This window comes from Oryx dammah, unplaced genomic scaffold (genome assembly GCF_014754425.2).
Source record: "Oryx dammah isolate SB20612 unplaced genomic scaffold, SCBI_Odam_1.1 HiC_scaffold_23, whole genome shotgun sequence".
Classification (NCBI taxonomy): Eukaryota; Metazoa; Chordata; class Mammalia; order Artiodactyla; family Bovidae; genus Oryx; species Oryx dammah.
In genome coordinates this window covers 16,964,669-16,979,073 of record NW_024070207.1, presented here as the reverse complement: position 1 = coordinate 16,979,073, position 14,405 = coordinate 16,964,669, and the positions used below count along the sequence as shown (strand labels likewise).

General features: G+C 39.8%; 1 protein-coding gene across 6 annotated transcripts in view; it reads right to left on the bottom strand.

Moving 5' to 3' along the window:
- Nucleotides 1-14,405, bottom strand: part of PAK3 (p21 (RAC1) activated kinase 3) — a 128,631-nt gene that overhangs the window by 57,390 nt on the left and 56,836 nt on the right. For all 6 annotated transcript variants that reach the window (XM_040265090.1, XM_040265094.1, XM_040265092.1 and 3 more), the window contains 4 exons: nt 13,638-13,791; nt 11,847-11,884; nt 7,328-7,459; nt 4,622-4,787 (listed from right to left, as the gene is read on the bottom strand). In XM_040265090.1, coding sequence (XP_040121024.1) covers nt 4,622-4,787; nt 7,328-7,459; nt 11,847-11,884; nt 13,638-13,791 — 490 coding nt within the window. The remainder of the gene's footprint in view (nt 1-4,621; nt 4,788-7,327; nt 7,460-11,846; nt 11,885-13,637; nt 13,792-14,405) is intronic.

Genomic DNA, 14,405 nt, shown 5'->3' with positions numbered 1-14,405 from the left:
TGATTCTCCAGTTCAGGGTCCCTGGAGGCTTCCCCAACACCTACAGGGTAAAGCTCAGACTCCTTGGCATGGAATCCAAGGTCCTCCATATCTGGCTCCTGCATCATTCTCCATCTCATCTCCCCGACTAGAACCCTATGCTCTCACCAAAATGAACAACTTGCAGCTCATGATCAGATCCTGCTACGTGATTTAGCTTCTTCTCTTAAAACTCTAGTATCAACATCTACCATCAATTCTATACTCGAGTGGTATTGAATGAGTTAACATTCCCAAGCATATGCCTTTATACCTCCTTTGTGTACTAGTCTCTGCCTAGAATGTCCTTCTAAGTTTTTTTCCTGGCAAGTTCTTATGCAGCTTCAACTCAGCTTCAGTTAAGCCTCTTCTAGGAAGTCTTCCTTGATTTTTTGGAATAAAGTCAGTAACTTCTCTGTACTACTATTGCACCTTCTCTCTCTCTCTTTCTGACACTTTGGCTTTTTTCTTGCTTTTGTTCTTGCTCTCCTTTGTACTTAATCCATCATCCTTCTATCTATATCTATGTATTTGACATCCCCTTATAGATCATGTCATAAGGACAGGAGCCATGTCTTATGCATCTTGTATCCCCAGTGCTTCTTCATATAAAGCTGTGTGTGGAATACATTGGTTACTCAATAAATATCTGTTGAATTAAAAGCAGCAATTCAATTTAACAATTTAACAATTTAATTTTATTAAATTAGGAATTTCATTTTGTAAATGCCCTATATTTTAATAGAGATGTATTTTACTTGAGTTACATCTACCAACAATTTAATGATTCCTGAGTTGCTATTTCATTTTTCAAGTTGCCTTCCAGATTTCTATAAAGCTAGCTATTAATGGTTAGTAAGGATCTGGAACTTAATTTTTTTAATGAAATGATTTTAAAGTCACTTCAAATCAAAGTTTTATTAATAGTTTAAAGTCTTCTAAGAAAGTTATACTATACGTTGCTGAGCAAACTGTTTTCTGTAGATGGAACAAAAGTAAGTAAGCTTCAGCCCAAGCCACTTTCTGAATTATGACCAAATCCAATTGGCAGGCATTAGTTAACAAGGTTTTATGGTAGTAAATGATTCAACTTTTATTTCTGTGGAATGCATGATAAAAACAACAATAACAAAAACTGGGAATGAATACTTTCATAAGGACTGTGTGTATATGTGTGCACATGCTCAATCCTGTCTGACTCTTTTGCAACCCCATGGACTGCAGCCCACCAGGTTCCCCTGTCCATGGGATTTCCCAGCCAAGAATACTGGAGTGGATTGTCATTTCCTTCTCCAGGGGATCCCGGGGATTGAACCCACATCTCTTAGGTCTCCTGCATTGTCAGGCGGGTTCTTTACCAGCTGAGTCATCAGGGAAGTCCCATAAGAATTACCAAAAGATGACCATTTTGATGTGCTCCTGCTTCTGAATTTAACTGCTATTCAAATAAAATGGCACCCCCAGGTCCATTATCAGTCACAGGAGAGTGTGTGCTGCCATCTACTGATGCAAAACAAGTGAACAGGAAACCTTGTATACAATTCTGAATTACAAAACAAGCTTTTACAATGACCTCTTTCATCAGAGCCATTATAATTTGTATTCACAAATTACACTAAAGATAGGATTAAAAAATCATTGTGACACAATAGGCACAAAGTGATGAAAATCAGCCACTCAAAATCAAAAGGAAAAAATGATAGCAATACCAGAAAAACTTCCAACCAGAGCAATTTCCTAAATGAGAAACAAACCATTCACTTTAAAGGACAAGGATTTAAGAAATTACTAAATATTAGTATTTAAAAATGGGGCTCATGGTGTGGTTTCAGTGACAGAAAAGTCAGTCAACGTATTGTCCTACATATAAAATAAACTAAGATGTCCATCCATGAAAAGATATTCTCTTTAGCATAATGAACATTTTGACTTCTGCAAACAACCAAACAAAAAACAAAAGAACTCTCTAAACTCATATTGGCTCTATTTCAGGGTAAATTAAGAGAAAGAATTTTCGGTGGGGAATTTCAGCTGGGGGGGGTGCGGTGGCAGCGAGAGAAGGAGGTGTTTGTGGGGCCCAAAAGAGGGAAGTCCGAAACCAATTTCTAGGATTGCACAATTTTGCTGACAGTCAGCAACCTTTTGAAAAAATTCAGTAAAATGTAGGGGTTTCTTTATTTTCCATCAAATTCAGACCAGACCACAATGAACAAGCCAGACCCAGGCTATCCATCTGTGTAAAACTGAAAGATGATCTGTTCATTTCAGCCATTAATGAATGATTCCAAGGGCTGGCCCTCACAACAGCCTGACAGCTCTGTCGTCTGGGCTACTCACCTCACAGTAATCAGATTCCTGAGACTGAAGGTGAGGCCACCCTTCCCACTTTCCCCACTTATAGTGGAGTCCACTTTGGCATGGGCTGTGCCTACATTACAAATCTATTGAGATTTGTAATAGGTATCAAATAATCATTTTTACTAAAGCAAAGCTGTTATATTTTTAAAATCTGATATAATAGGACATGTAAAATAAAGAAAACTAAGGCATTAAGTATTCCAAGAATACTTGAACTGAAATTATCCAGGCAATTCTTTCCTTTATTCATCCCTTTTACACAAACAGACAGCCGGCATATGCAGAAGTAAACTGAATAATGGAAATAATACAAGCTTCAAAGGCAAAGAGATTTGCATTTCAACTCTGGGTATGTCATGCATTAGTTTGGTGATCTGGTAACTTTCACTTTTTGAGGCTTACTTTCACTGATCTGTAAAATGAGGCTAGGAAAATCTACCACAAGGAATTACGGTGAACATTAAACTTGTTAATGTATGTAAAGTGGCCAGCAGAGAAGGCACTTAGTAAATGGGAATTATTTTTGCTTTTATTCAGGAAATAGTTGGTATCAGCACTAAAGAGGCATATTTAATCATGTACAGTAAAGTCAGTTGGCTAAACGCTCAATTCCAGTTCTGAGCACTTACTGACTACTGTAACCCGAAACTTAGCCTTCCCAAATACCTCTGTCTCAGATTGTTTCAACATCAACACTGTTGACATTTGGGGCTGAATAATTCTTTGCTGCAGAGGAGAAAAGAAGGAGGCCTAGCCTTTGCATTATAGTGTTTAGAAGCATCCTTAGCCTCTATCCACTAGATGCAAGTGGTATTTCCTGTGCTGTGAGAAAAAACATGTCTCCAGATATTGCCAAATGTCCCCTGGAGGGCAAACTGGCCCTCTGACCACCTATGCAGAGTCTTCCTGTGACCTATAGCCTGCACTGCTCTCTTCCTTTTCTGAGTTCTTTTAGAAGGACTGTTGCATGAACAAGATGGCGTCCTATTCTTTAATTGTGTAACACTATTAAACCTTATCTTACAAATAAAATTGTAAGCTTCTTAATATCAGGAAATTGTTTTTGATTGTTTCCTCCAAAAGACTCTGGCATAGAACAGACAAGTAGGAACCCGGTGAAGAGGCACTTGTTTGCTCATTTTTTCACCCATTCAATCAAATAGCGTCCATTAAGTCCTTTTATGTACCAGGCACTTTATTAGAGCTGGACATGAGGGAAAAGAAGACACAATCTCATCTTTAAAGAGCTCCTGGTCTAGTGAAGAAGACAGACAAGTACAGTGGGATTATTTGCTACAATAGTTCAAAGTTCAGTCACTAAACTGTGTCTGACTCTTTGAGATCCCATGGACTGCAGCATGCCAGGCTTCTCTGTCATTCACCAACTCCTGGAGTTTGCTCAAACTCATGCCCATTGAGTCGGTGATGCTATCAAACCATCGCATGATAAAGGCAGTAAAAAGATCCCTCAACTCATACTGAGAGAGAAAAGGACAGCTTTCCTGAGGAGGCATCTTTTGAGCTGAGGTTTGAAGGATGAGTAGGAGTTAGATTGAAGGCACAAAGTGCAGAAAACTTGCAATCTGTTAGATGCTTTTGGAGTATGAGTTTAATGAGTATGCTTCACAGAGCTTTGGCTCTTTTCAACAGAGAATTTTTTTTTTAATCTCTCTGACCCAGAAAAGTAACTGGAAAAGGAGTGTTTCGTAAAATGGAACAACTGTGTATGCACAAGCATGGATAAACTAATAACACTGCAATAAGGAGGTTGAAAGCATCAGCTTGCCCTGACTTCCTGTCCATATAGCAATGCTCCTAAATTAAGAGAAAGGGCTATTTTATTGTGGCTGCCCATTTTGATTGACTGTGTTGGATTCTGAGGTTGAATTATCTATCATGATTGATCAGGTGGGCGCCCCTAGGGTATGATCATAGGATATTTTTCATCAGACTGTTTCATCTCTTTGGGGGGAGGTATAATCTTAAAATAAAACTTACTGCTTAATTCATTTAGTGAAGTTTTCCCCTAAATTGATTTTTTTCAGGTGAAAATATTTGGTTTCTGTGTAATTAGGAGTAAGAGGGGGTGGAGATTTAAAATATACAGTGCATCTCAAACTGTTTATCTCGTGATGTCAGGGAGCCTGTAAGCAGGTTCAAATTTTTAAAGGTTTAATTCCCACTCAAAGTGGTTTATGAGAAACGCTCCCATGAAGAAATGGATGATGGCAGAAAAAAAACTCACTTAGCTTCTCTAGGATCTCCTCATCTGTCATTTTGGATTTTTTCCTTTGCCGATCTGTGTTTCTATACAAAGTACTGGAATTGGCGTTTTCAGCAGAAGGTGGTGTGACCTCTTTATTTGGTGCTGCTGGTGAAGCAATTGATTCAACCACGGAACGAGTGTAAATCTTAAAGACAAAAAGGTTTGTTACAAGTTAAAGACAATTGATGAACCAATATTGACACATCAGAATCACTGAATGTCCACAGTTTACATGTGGTTCACTCTTTTTTAAAAACATACACACAATGATTTATTATCATGTACTTTCATAATTAAATGTATCCTTTACAACTATGACTCTAGAAGTATCAATTTTTGTAGATCATTAATATATTCAATTACTGACTCAATGGACATGAATTTGACCAAACTCTGGGAGACAGTGAAGTACAGGGAAGCCTGGCGTGCTGCAGTCCGTGCAGTTGCAAAGAGTCAGACATGACTTAGCCACTGAACAACAACAACAATAAATTCAATGTCCCTTTAATCTAAAATCACTGAGTAAAATACTAGTGAAAATTCTGTAACTAAATAGTTGTACAGTTCAGTTCAGTTCAGTTCAGTTCAGTCACTCAGTTGTGTCTGACTCTTTGCGACCCATGAATCGCAGCACACCAGGCCTCCCTGTCCATCACCATCTCCCAGAGTTCACTCAGACTCACGTCCAACAAGTCAGTGATGCCATCCAGCCATCTCATCCTCGGTCGTCCCCTTCTCCTCCAGCCCCCAATCCCTCCCAGCATCAGAGTCTTTTCCAATGTGTCAACTCTTCACATGAGGTGGCCAAAGTACTGGAGCTTCAGCTTTAGCATCATTCCTTCCAAAGAAATCCCAGGGTTGATCTCCCAGAATGGACTGGTTGGATCTCCTTGCAGTCCAAGGGACTCTCAAGAGTCTTCTCCAACAACCTTAGATAATTACATCATCTTCCTAAAGTTTTAGGGTCTGAGTATACTTGCTATCCAGAGAAGGCAATGGCACCCCACTCCAGTACTCTTGCCTGGAAAATCCCATGGACAGAGGAGCCTGGTAGGCTGCAGTCCATGAGGTCACTAAGAGTCGGACATGACTGATCAACTTCACTTTCACTTTTCACTTTCCTGCATTGGAGAAGGAAATGGCAACCCACTCCAGTGTTCTTGCCTGGAGAATCCCAAGGGCGGGGGGGAGCCTGGTACAAGGCCGTCTATGGGGTCGCACAGAGTCGGACATGATTGAAACAACTTAGCAGCAGTAGCAGCAGCAGCAGCAGCAGCAGCATACTTGCTATCTCTCTTCTAATTCTCAAAATTTATGTTTGACCTTCCCCCTTAATTCTTTCTTTCCAGAAATGCCTTCTCTGTATCCCATCATCTTGTATATGAGATGGCAACCTCCAGGAGTATCAATTTCTGTAGAGGTATTTACCAAACTGTTTTTACCTATAGAAGTCAAGCAGGAGGAACTAGAAGAGCAAACTATAATAAAGGTAGCATTGAGCTATTACATTTTTGGCCACACACTGCCTGGATCAATAGAATTATGATATTCAAGTATCCTATTTTTCATCACTTTCAATCCAACAACCATATGGTTCACTCTTAGTGTTGTACATTCTATGGGTTTAGATGAGTATATAATGACATGTGGGCTTCCCTGGTGGCTCAGTGGAAAGAATTCACCTGCCAGTGCAAGAGACACAGGTTCAGTCCCTGGGTCAGAAGGATCCCCTGGAGAAGGAAATGGCAACCCACTCCAGTACTCTTGCCTGGAAAATCCCACAGAAGAGCCTGGAAGCCTACAGTCCATGGGGTTGCAAAAGAGTCGGACACGACTGAGTGACTAAACAACATAATGGCATGCATCCATCATTATGGTAGCATACAGAATATTTTCTCTGCCCTAAAAATCTTCTGCGTGCCACCTATTCATCCCTCCCTCCACCCTGTCCCTCAGCCTCTAATAAGCTTTTAAAGACAACTGATTTCTCTCAAGGACTTAACATAGCTTCAAGTATACTGCCCTTGAAAGCTCTCAAGGAGCTAGTCTTTTGAGGTCCCCAAACATGCTGTGCTAATTGTGGTCTTGGTTCCTCTGCTGATGCAATATTTCCTACGTGATTCCCATGATTTCATTCTCTAGCTTAACTTCTGCCATGGTTTTAAAATTTAGCACTTATTTATATATTGTTTGGTATTATTCTCTCACTGTCATGTGTTAATCTGTATCTTCAAACAGTAGCCCCAACCAAATTTGTATCTTATATTCTAATTCTTTACCAGCTGAGCCATAAGGGAAGCCCAAGAATAATGGAGTGGGTAGCCTATCCCTTCTCCAGGGGATCTTCCTGACCCTGGAATTGAACCAGGGTCTCCTGCATCACAGCAGATTCTTTATCAACTAAGCTATCATTGCAGGAAACCTGGATTTGATTCCTGGGTTGGGAAGATCCCCTGGAGAAGGTAAAGGCTACCCACTCCAGTATTCTGGCCTGGAGAATTCCATGGACTGTATAGTCCATGGGGCCTCAAAGAGCTGGATACGACTGAGCGACTTTCACTCACTCCTTCTAGTTCTGGGAAAACAGATGCTCAATAGATACTGGGCCATCAACTAGTTTTGAACTCCAGGATTGTTTCAAAGGACATCTGTTGAATCATTTGGAAACAGTCACTTGGGACTTACTGATTTTGTATGCTCTGGTCTTGGTGCAATGACTGGTGGGGGCTCATTGTCATCTTCTTCTTCTTCCTCTTCTTCATCTTCCTCTTCAGACACAGGAGGAGCCAAAGGAGGCTCTGATGCTGTTTTTGTACTCTTAGGATAAAAACAAAGACCAGGTATTAACTATTCATTGTTTTTCTTCAGAAATGAGAAAAGGGAGATAAGATATTTAAGCACGTAGGGATAGGAGGGAATTTCATCTTTTACACGTCAGCAGAACTGTCTGCAGTTTGGTGGCCTGGACCTGCCCACACTCAGAGATAAATTCAGGTCAGGATTTAAGCACCATGAGATTTTTAAAATTCCTTTCATTTTCCACTGAGCTCAAAAACAGTAAACTATTCATGTAACATTTTCGAGTTTTAATGTTTTTTAAATCAATGAATATATTGTAAAAATCAAATTAATTGGTAATAAAGCCTTGAATTTGTACCAGGCAGGTTATCATTGTGTTGACTGCTGACAGTTTATCAACAAGAAAAGGGCTATTTTGTGCCTAAAGATAAGAGCATGCATCTGGATATGGCATAAATGTGTGTGTGTGCATGCTGTCACTTCAGTTGTGTCTGACTCTCTGGGACCCTATGGACTATAGCCCTCCAGGCTCCTCTATCCATGGGATTCTCCAGGTAAGAGTACTGGAGTGGGTTGCCATGCCCTCCTCCGGGGAATCTTCCTGACCCAGGGATCAAGCCCACATCTCTTGTGTCTCCTGCATTGGCAGGCAGGTTCTTTACCACTAGCGCCACCTGGGAAGCCCTGATAGTACAATAAATATACACAAATGTCAAAACAGCCTCAGAAGAGTAGGTCCCTGAACAGTATTTAGTGTTTAATAACACTAATACCAAAGAAGCTGTGATGGGTGAGAAGCAAATCAGATTCCTACAACAATGGGAGGCATCGTTAACTCCATATTGATTATATAACCATTAGTTTAACACATTTAGTGACTACAACATTGTTTCTATTTTGATTCCCATCCAGGCTACTAGAAGATGCTGAAACTTGTAAACAATTCAGGCTATGTCCAGAAGACGTAGTCAATCCCATGAAGTCACATCCTATAGGATAGCTAGGTCTACTGGAAGTGTTTCTAATGCAACAAAAGCACAAGCAGTGTGAAGTACAATCTCCCCCTAAAATCATAAAAAGTACATAAAGTACAATTCCCCAGTCCTAAGTTACTGAGTCCCAAAGAAGTGATCCAACGTGACCTTAAGATTCCAAATTTAGTCCATCTGATCAATAGAAACCCACCCTTAGTCAAGTAGTTTAATCAATTATCTCCATCTGGGAATCTGGCCAGCCCTTTGAACTCAAGTTGCCTGATGGGAAACTCGGCATCTTCTTACAGAAATATGCACCTCCTGAAAGATAATGTCCTCATCTTTTTGGCCACCCACATATCATGCAAAACCTGTAATTATCTTTGACCTCAACCTTTCCTCCAACATCTAATTAGTAACCTAGATATCTCTGGAATTTAAATCTAATCTCCATTCCCACTGCCACTGTCTCACGTAGGCCCGCATCACCTCTGGCCTTGGATGCCTGCAATATCTCTCCGGTCGGTCTCCCTTCATCCAGTCTTACCTTCTGTCCTTAATTCCTTCTGAACATGTGTGATCAAATCACCCTTCATAAGCTTTAATAACTTAACTCTCTTGCTCCACAAAACTTCAAGGGCTTCCCCCTGTACACTTATTCAGACCAGATTCCTTAGAATACTGTTTAAGGGCTTCTATGATTTGGCTCCAACCTTTCAAAGCTGAACTCTTATGATTCCTTTTCTAGCATCTCAGTCTTCATTCAAACTCATACCCGCTTGTCCCCTTGCTCTCTTCACTACCCTGCCCTTTATCATGCTTTCCCTTTGCCAAGAATACCCTTCTGTATCTTCACAGATCCAATCGCATCTGAACTTTAGGATTGAGTTCAAATTCCACCTTTTCTATGAAGCATTTTTCTAATTCAACATTCAAAATATGTGCCAAGTGCATATTTTGTACTAGGCACTGAGCTTAAGCCCTTGAAAAGGGCCTGCTTCCTTGATCCCGCCCCAGATAAAAGGAAGCTCCTTTCTTTGAATTCTCATAGAAAATGGAAATATTTTATGGTGTGTAACATGATCCATATGGTACTGTGCTTCTTTATGTTCATACTTCTCTTCCCTTACTCGACTGAGCTCTAAATTTCCTAGTTTTAACAAGGAGGCACTTGATAGATACATGTTTTACAAAGTAAATATCCAGTTGTTCTTAACTCCAACAGTGAATCCATCAGTTTCTTTCCTGATCTGATGGAATATTTTGAACATTATATAGATTTAGTTTTAGTTCTACAAGTAAAGCCAATAGAAGAAAGCTAAAAATAAGGCCAGTGGGCCATCCTAGGAAGTTGGTGTTCAAAATAACTGACCTCCCTAAAGAGATAACAACTATTTGTCAACATATCTATCTTGTATTGCGCAATAATGACAGTAATTAAATCAAGGGAGGTAAAGTCTGTGTTGATGATGGAAGGTTGGCATTTGTCTTTCCCACTTTGTTAGCATCTTCCTTCATGTGCTGTTTTCAATGGAGTCCAGGAAGCTGTCATAGCAAAGAAGCAGCAGGAGGGCAATGAGCAGTGAGAACAGAAGGGCTACCTTCTGCTCTGTTCTAAGAATTCTGAGCAAGGCACCAGTACCAGAGCCTCATGCAAGTCTCACGTGTGGAGAGAATGAGTTTTCGTCCTTGTTGCCATCTAAAAGCAGCAGCAGTAGTAGCTTACATTTAATGAAGACATAGTAGGTGCTAGGAAATGTACTAAGTATATTATATGCATTATCGTATTCAACAGTCACACATGTTTTAGGAAGCAAGTATTGTTAGTATTCCCAGTTAAGGCTGAGGAAAGAGAGGGTCACAGAAATCAAGCCACTTTCCCAAAGTGGCCTCTGCTTGTAAGTGGAGGAAAAGACCAAACACTTATGTCCAGAGCCTTTATTCTTTTAAGTTTTCTCTTTAGTTGTGATAAAATAGACATAACATAAAATTTACCATTTTTAAGTATACAGTGCAGGAGAGTTACGTATATTCACATTGCTGTGCATCCATCACTGCTATCCATCCCCCGAATTCTTTTCATCACTGAAACTCTGTACCCATTAAACAACACTCCATTTCTACCTCACCCAGCAACCACTTTCTGTATCTATGATACTGACTACTTTAGGTACCTTATATATAGGCAGAATCATGGTATTTTTCTTTCTGTGACTGGATAGTTTCACTTAGCATAATGTCCTAGAGGTTCATCCATGTTGTAGCATATGTAAGGATGTCCTTCCTTTTTAAGTTTGATTAATAACCCATTGTAAGGATATACCACAATGTTTATTCATTCATCTGTTGATGGACACTTGGATTGCTTCCACATTCTGGTTACTGTGAACATTGCTGCTACAAATATGGGTGTATAAATACCTACTCAAGACTCGCCTTTCAGTTCTTCTGGGTATATATCCTGAAGTGGAACTGCTGATTCATGTGGTAATTTTCTTCTAAATTTTTGAGGAACTGCCATATTATTTGAGAGTCTTTAATTTTCACCAGTAATGATTTACTGCTGTCACACTGACTGCCCAGGGTGACATCAAGCAGGCCAGCATTTGTCCTTTATGAAAGGAAGAATTAGCTTGATTATCCATGCCTCTGAATAAGCAGTTAGGAAACTTTCACTAACGCTAATTATAATATTTCACTCTTAAGGAAGCAGACAAGGCAGGAAATTATTTCTATCAGGTTTTCAAAATGAAACTCATATAAAGAGAAGCCTTGTCTAAGATGATTTTCTCTGTATGAGTTTTCTTTCAGATACTATAGCACTTTCAAGGCCCTTGAGCTAAGTTTCTTATTTTCCAGTCACTTCTCTGATAAAACTGTCTATGGGACTTTTAGTAATCCCCTCCCCACTTCATCTCAGTTTGTTGGAACAGGTGACACCAAAAGATGTAGTGGTATGGCCTTAGACAAGTCATTTCACCTCTCTCAATCTCATCTGTAAAACGAGACAGTGATAAGACTGACTTAATTGGGTCATATGCTGAGTGAGAAAAGTCAATCCCCAAAGGTCATATACTATATTATTTCATTTATGTGAAATGTCCAAAATGACAAATCCATAAAATCAGATTAGTGATGCCCTAGGGCTAGGGTAGGGTGGATGGGGTTAACTCTAGGCAGACTTAGGAGACCTTATTGGGGTGATGAAATGTTCTAAAATTGGATTATGGTGATGGTGGCACAGGTATATACATTTAATAAAACTCATCAAACTGTACACTTTAAAAGGGTGAATTTTATCATTCTAAATTATACCGCTTAAACTATTTTTAAAAGACTCTGTGTATTTAAAAACTAGTCCTGCACAATTATATTCTGTTGGACCACCAGAAATACCAATCATACAAGACCATTTTCAATTTTTCACTTACCGAAGGATGGGCTGCTATGTATCCGTGTGCGCTTTTATCTGAAAAGTGAAGATAAAGATATTACCTTTGTTTTATAAAGACTGCCTCATTGAGAGACTACGCTCTACAAAACCGCATGTGTTTGACCAGAAGGAAAATTGTCAATTCAGTATTAAATAGATATCATGACAAACGACATTTTTGTTAAAATAGTTCACACCCTTGCATCATCATCATATTCTCGCCACCCCATTTTATAGGTTTTAATGACGGCCTCCAGTGAATTGCACCTATACTGAGCAATGCTGAGATTACCTACTCCTGACTGGTATGACTCTGCTCATCTATATTCAGAATTTTTCCTCAGCTTCCTCCTTCCCTCTTCCCCTCCTTCCTTCCTTTCCCTTCTTTCCTTCCTTCCGCCCTGCCTTCTTTTCCCTTTCTGCTCCTTCCCTCCCCTTCCTATGCTATTAGTCACAACATGAGAGCATCAAGAAAACACATGGTGAGTTTCAGAATACAGCAGTAGCTCAGATACTGTTGAGTTCTAACCTAGTTTTCAGGAACTCATCTTTGTGAGCTGAGAAAATTCGACACATAAAAATGGTTAAAAAGCAGTGGCAACATGGAATAAGGCAATGGCACCCCACTCCAGTACTCTTGCCTGGAAAATCCCATGGATGGAGGAGCCTGGTGGGCTGCAGTCCATGGAGTTGCTAAGGGTTGGACATGACTGAGCGACTTCACTTTCACTTTTCACTTTCCTGCATTGGAGAAGGAAATGGCAACCCACTCCAGTGCTTGCCTGGAGAATCCCAGGGACGGGGGAGCCTGGTGGGCTGCCGTCTATGGGGTCACACAGAGTCGGACACGACTCATGTGATTTTGCAACATGGAATAAAGAATAAATTCTGCAAATCTGCCCTATGTATTAAAACCAATGCCAAGAGGGAGGGGCACTTTTTGGCTGGAGCTGTAATGATAGTATTCTCTTCTTCCTTTAAATGTAAAATAATAAATTGCTTTAGAGATGCAACCCAGATTATCCTTTTCAAAATGTAAAATTATTCTTTGGTATATTGCTCCAGTTGTTTATCGTACAAATTTGGACATCAACGTATCAAAGGCCAGGTCACATGCTAGCAAATGAAGCTGAAATAAGGCAGGAGGAACACAGCCATTTTGATCTCTTATAAATACCAAGACATGTCTTTTTTGAAAGTCTGATTTTGAGGTCTGATCAAAATAATCCAGCAACCATAAAACTTGTGCTGTGTCATCATGGTGCAATTCAATGATCAAAGAGATAAAAAAATAAATTTCAAGAGACCAGGGTTTGATCCAGACACCTTTTATTTCATGAACACATCACAAGGCCTGATCCTAAGTGACTTGAGTGTCTTCACACCAGTGAAGAGTCAAAACAACAATTGTGATTGCTGATTCAAACTGACAACTACTACTTCACTGGATAATTTCCTTGTTTGAGCTCTAAAATCACTCAAATACCATAAATCTCCTAACATCAACTTCAACTTCCAACTTATCCTCTGGCTGACATCATCTGGAAAAGGAGCTTGAACTGTCTTCAAATGCCCTCCAGGCATTCTGTTCTAATCCTGAAGTTCTGAGACTGAAATGACTTCAGTTTTTGTTTGTTTGTTTTGGATGTGTTGCACAGTTTGTAGGATCTTAGTTCTCCAACCAGGGATCGAACCCAGGTCCATGTCAATGAAAACATGGAGTCCTAACCTCTGGACCACCAGGGAATTCCTTCTCCTTTACTTTTTGATATCTTAGATTTATTCTTACCTCCTGATGTAAAGCTCATGTATTTCTGGTTGTTGACTGTTTCTTTGGAATCATAGAATTTGAGAACATCTAGAACAGCTTGGGGGTTTTTCTTCTGTTCCAGCTTTGTTATGTTGGAGGTTTGGAGTAATCGTGCCCATTGCTCAGGAATTCCCTGTGGACAACCAAAGGGAAAGAATGGCAGCTCAGAACATTCGGCAGCTGCATTTTCATGTTCCAGTAAAGTTCTTCACCAAGAAGCCCATGCTACCTGTAGGATTACACTTGGGAAACTGAAGTTACACTCTAGATTTAAAGTTAGTAACTTAATAATGCAATCATTCTCTTCTCTAATTAAAACACATAGGTAAAACTAGGATCCAACTTAAAAAGGGTGGGTGGGAGTATGACTGTGATAGAAAAAAAAAAGCGCATGAAAATCACCTCCATATTAACTCTGCTCATCCATGAAATGATGTTTACGGCTTAGCTTACTTTTTTCTGGTGACTCAGGGCAGACATAGCAAGACTTCTCTAAATTTGTGCACAGCATAGTATAGTTCAGATCAATAGGTTTTATATGTCTAGAATAACATAAGCTGTTTCTGAGCATGTTGTAATCAGAATATCTCTTAGAATAAAAGGAAAGCCTCACCCTTGGTCAGTTCATATTTTGTGATTATCAAATGCAATTTTGGGGGGGTCTAGAACTTTAATATAAAGAGGGATTGAGAGGAGATGAAAACAGAATCATGGCAGAGCAATAACCACAGGAGTGCTAAATAGTCA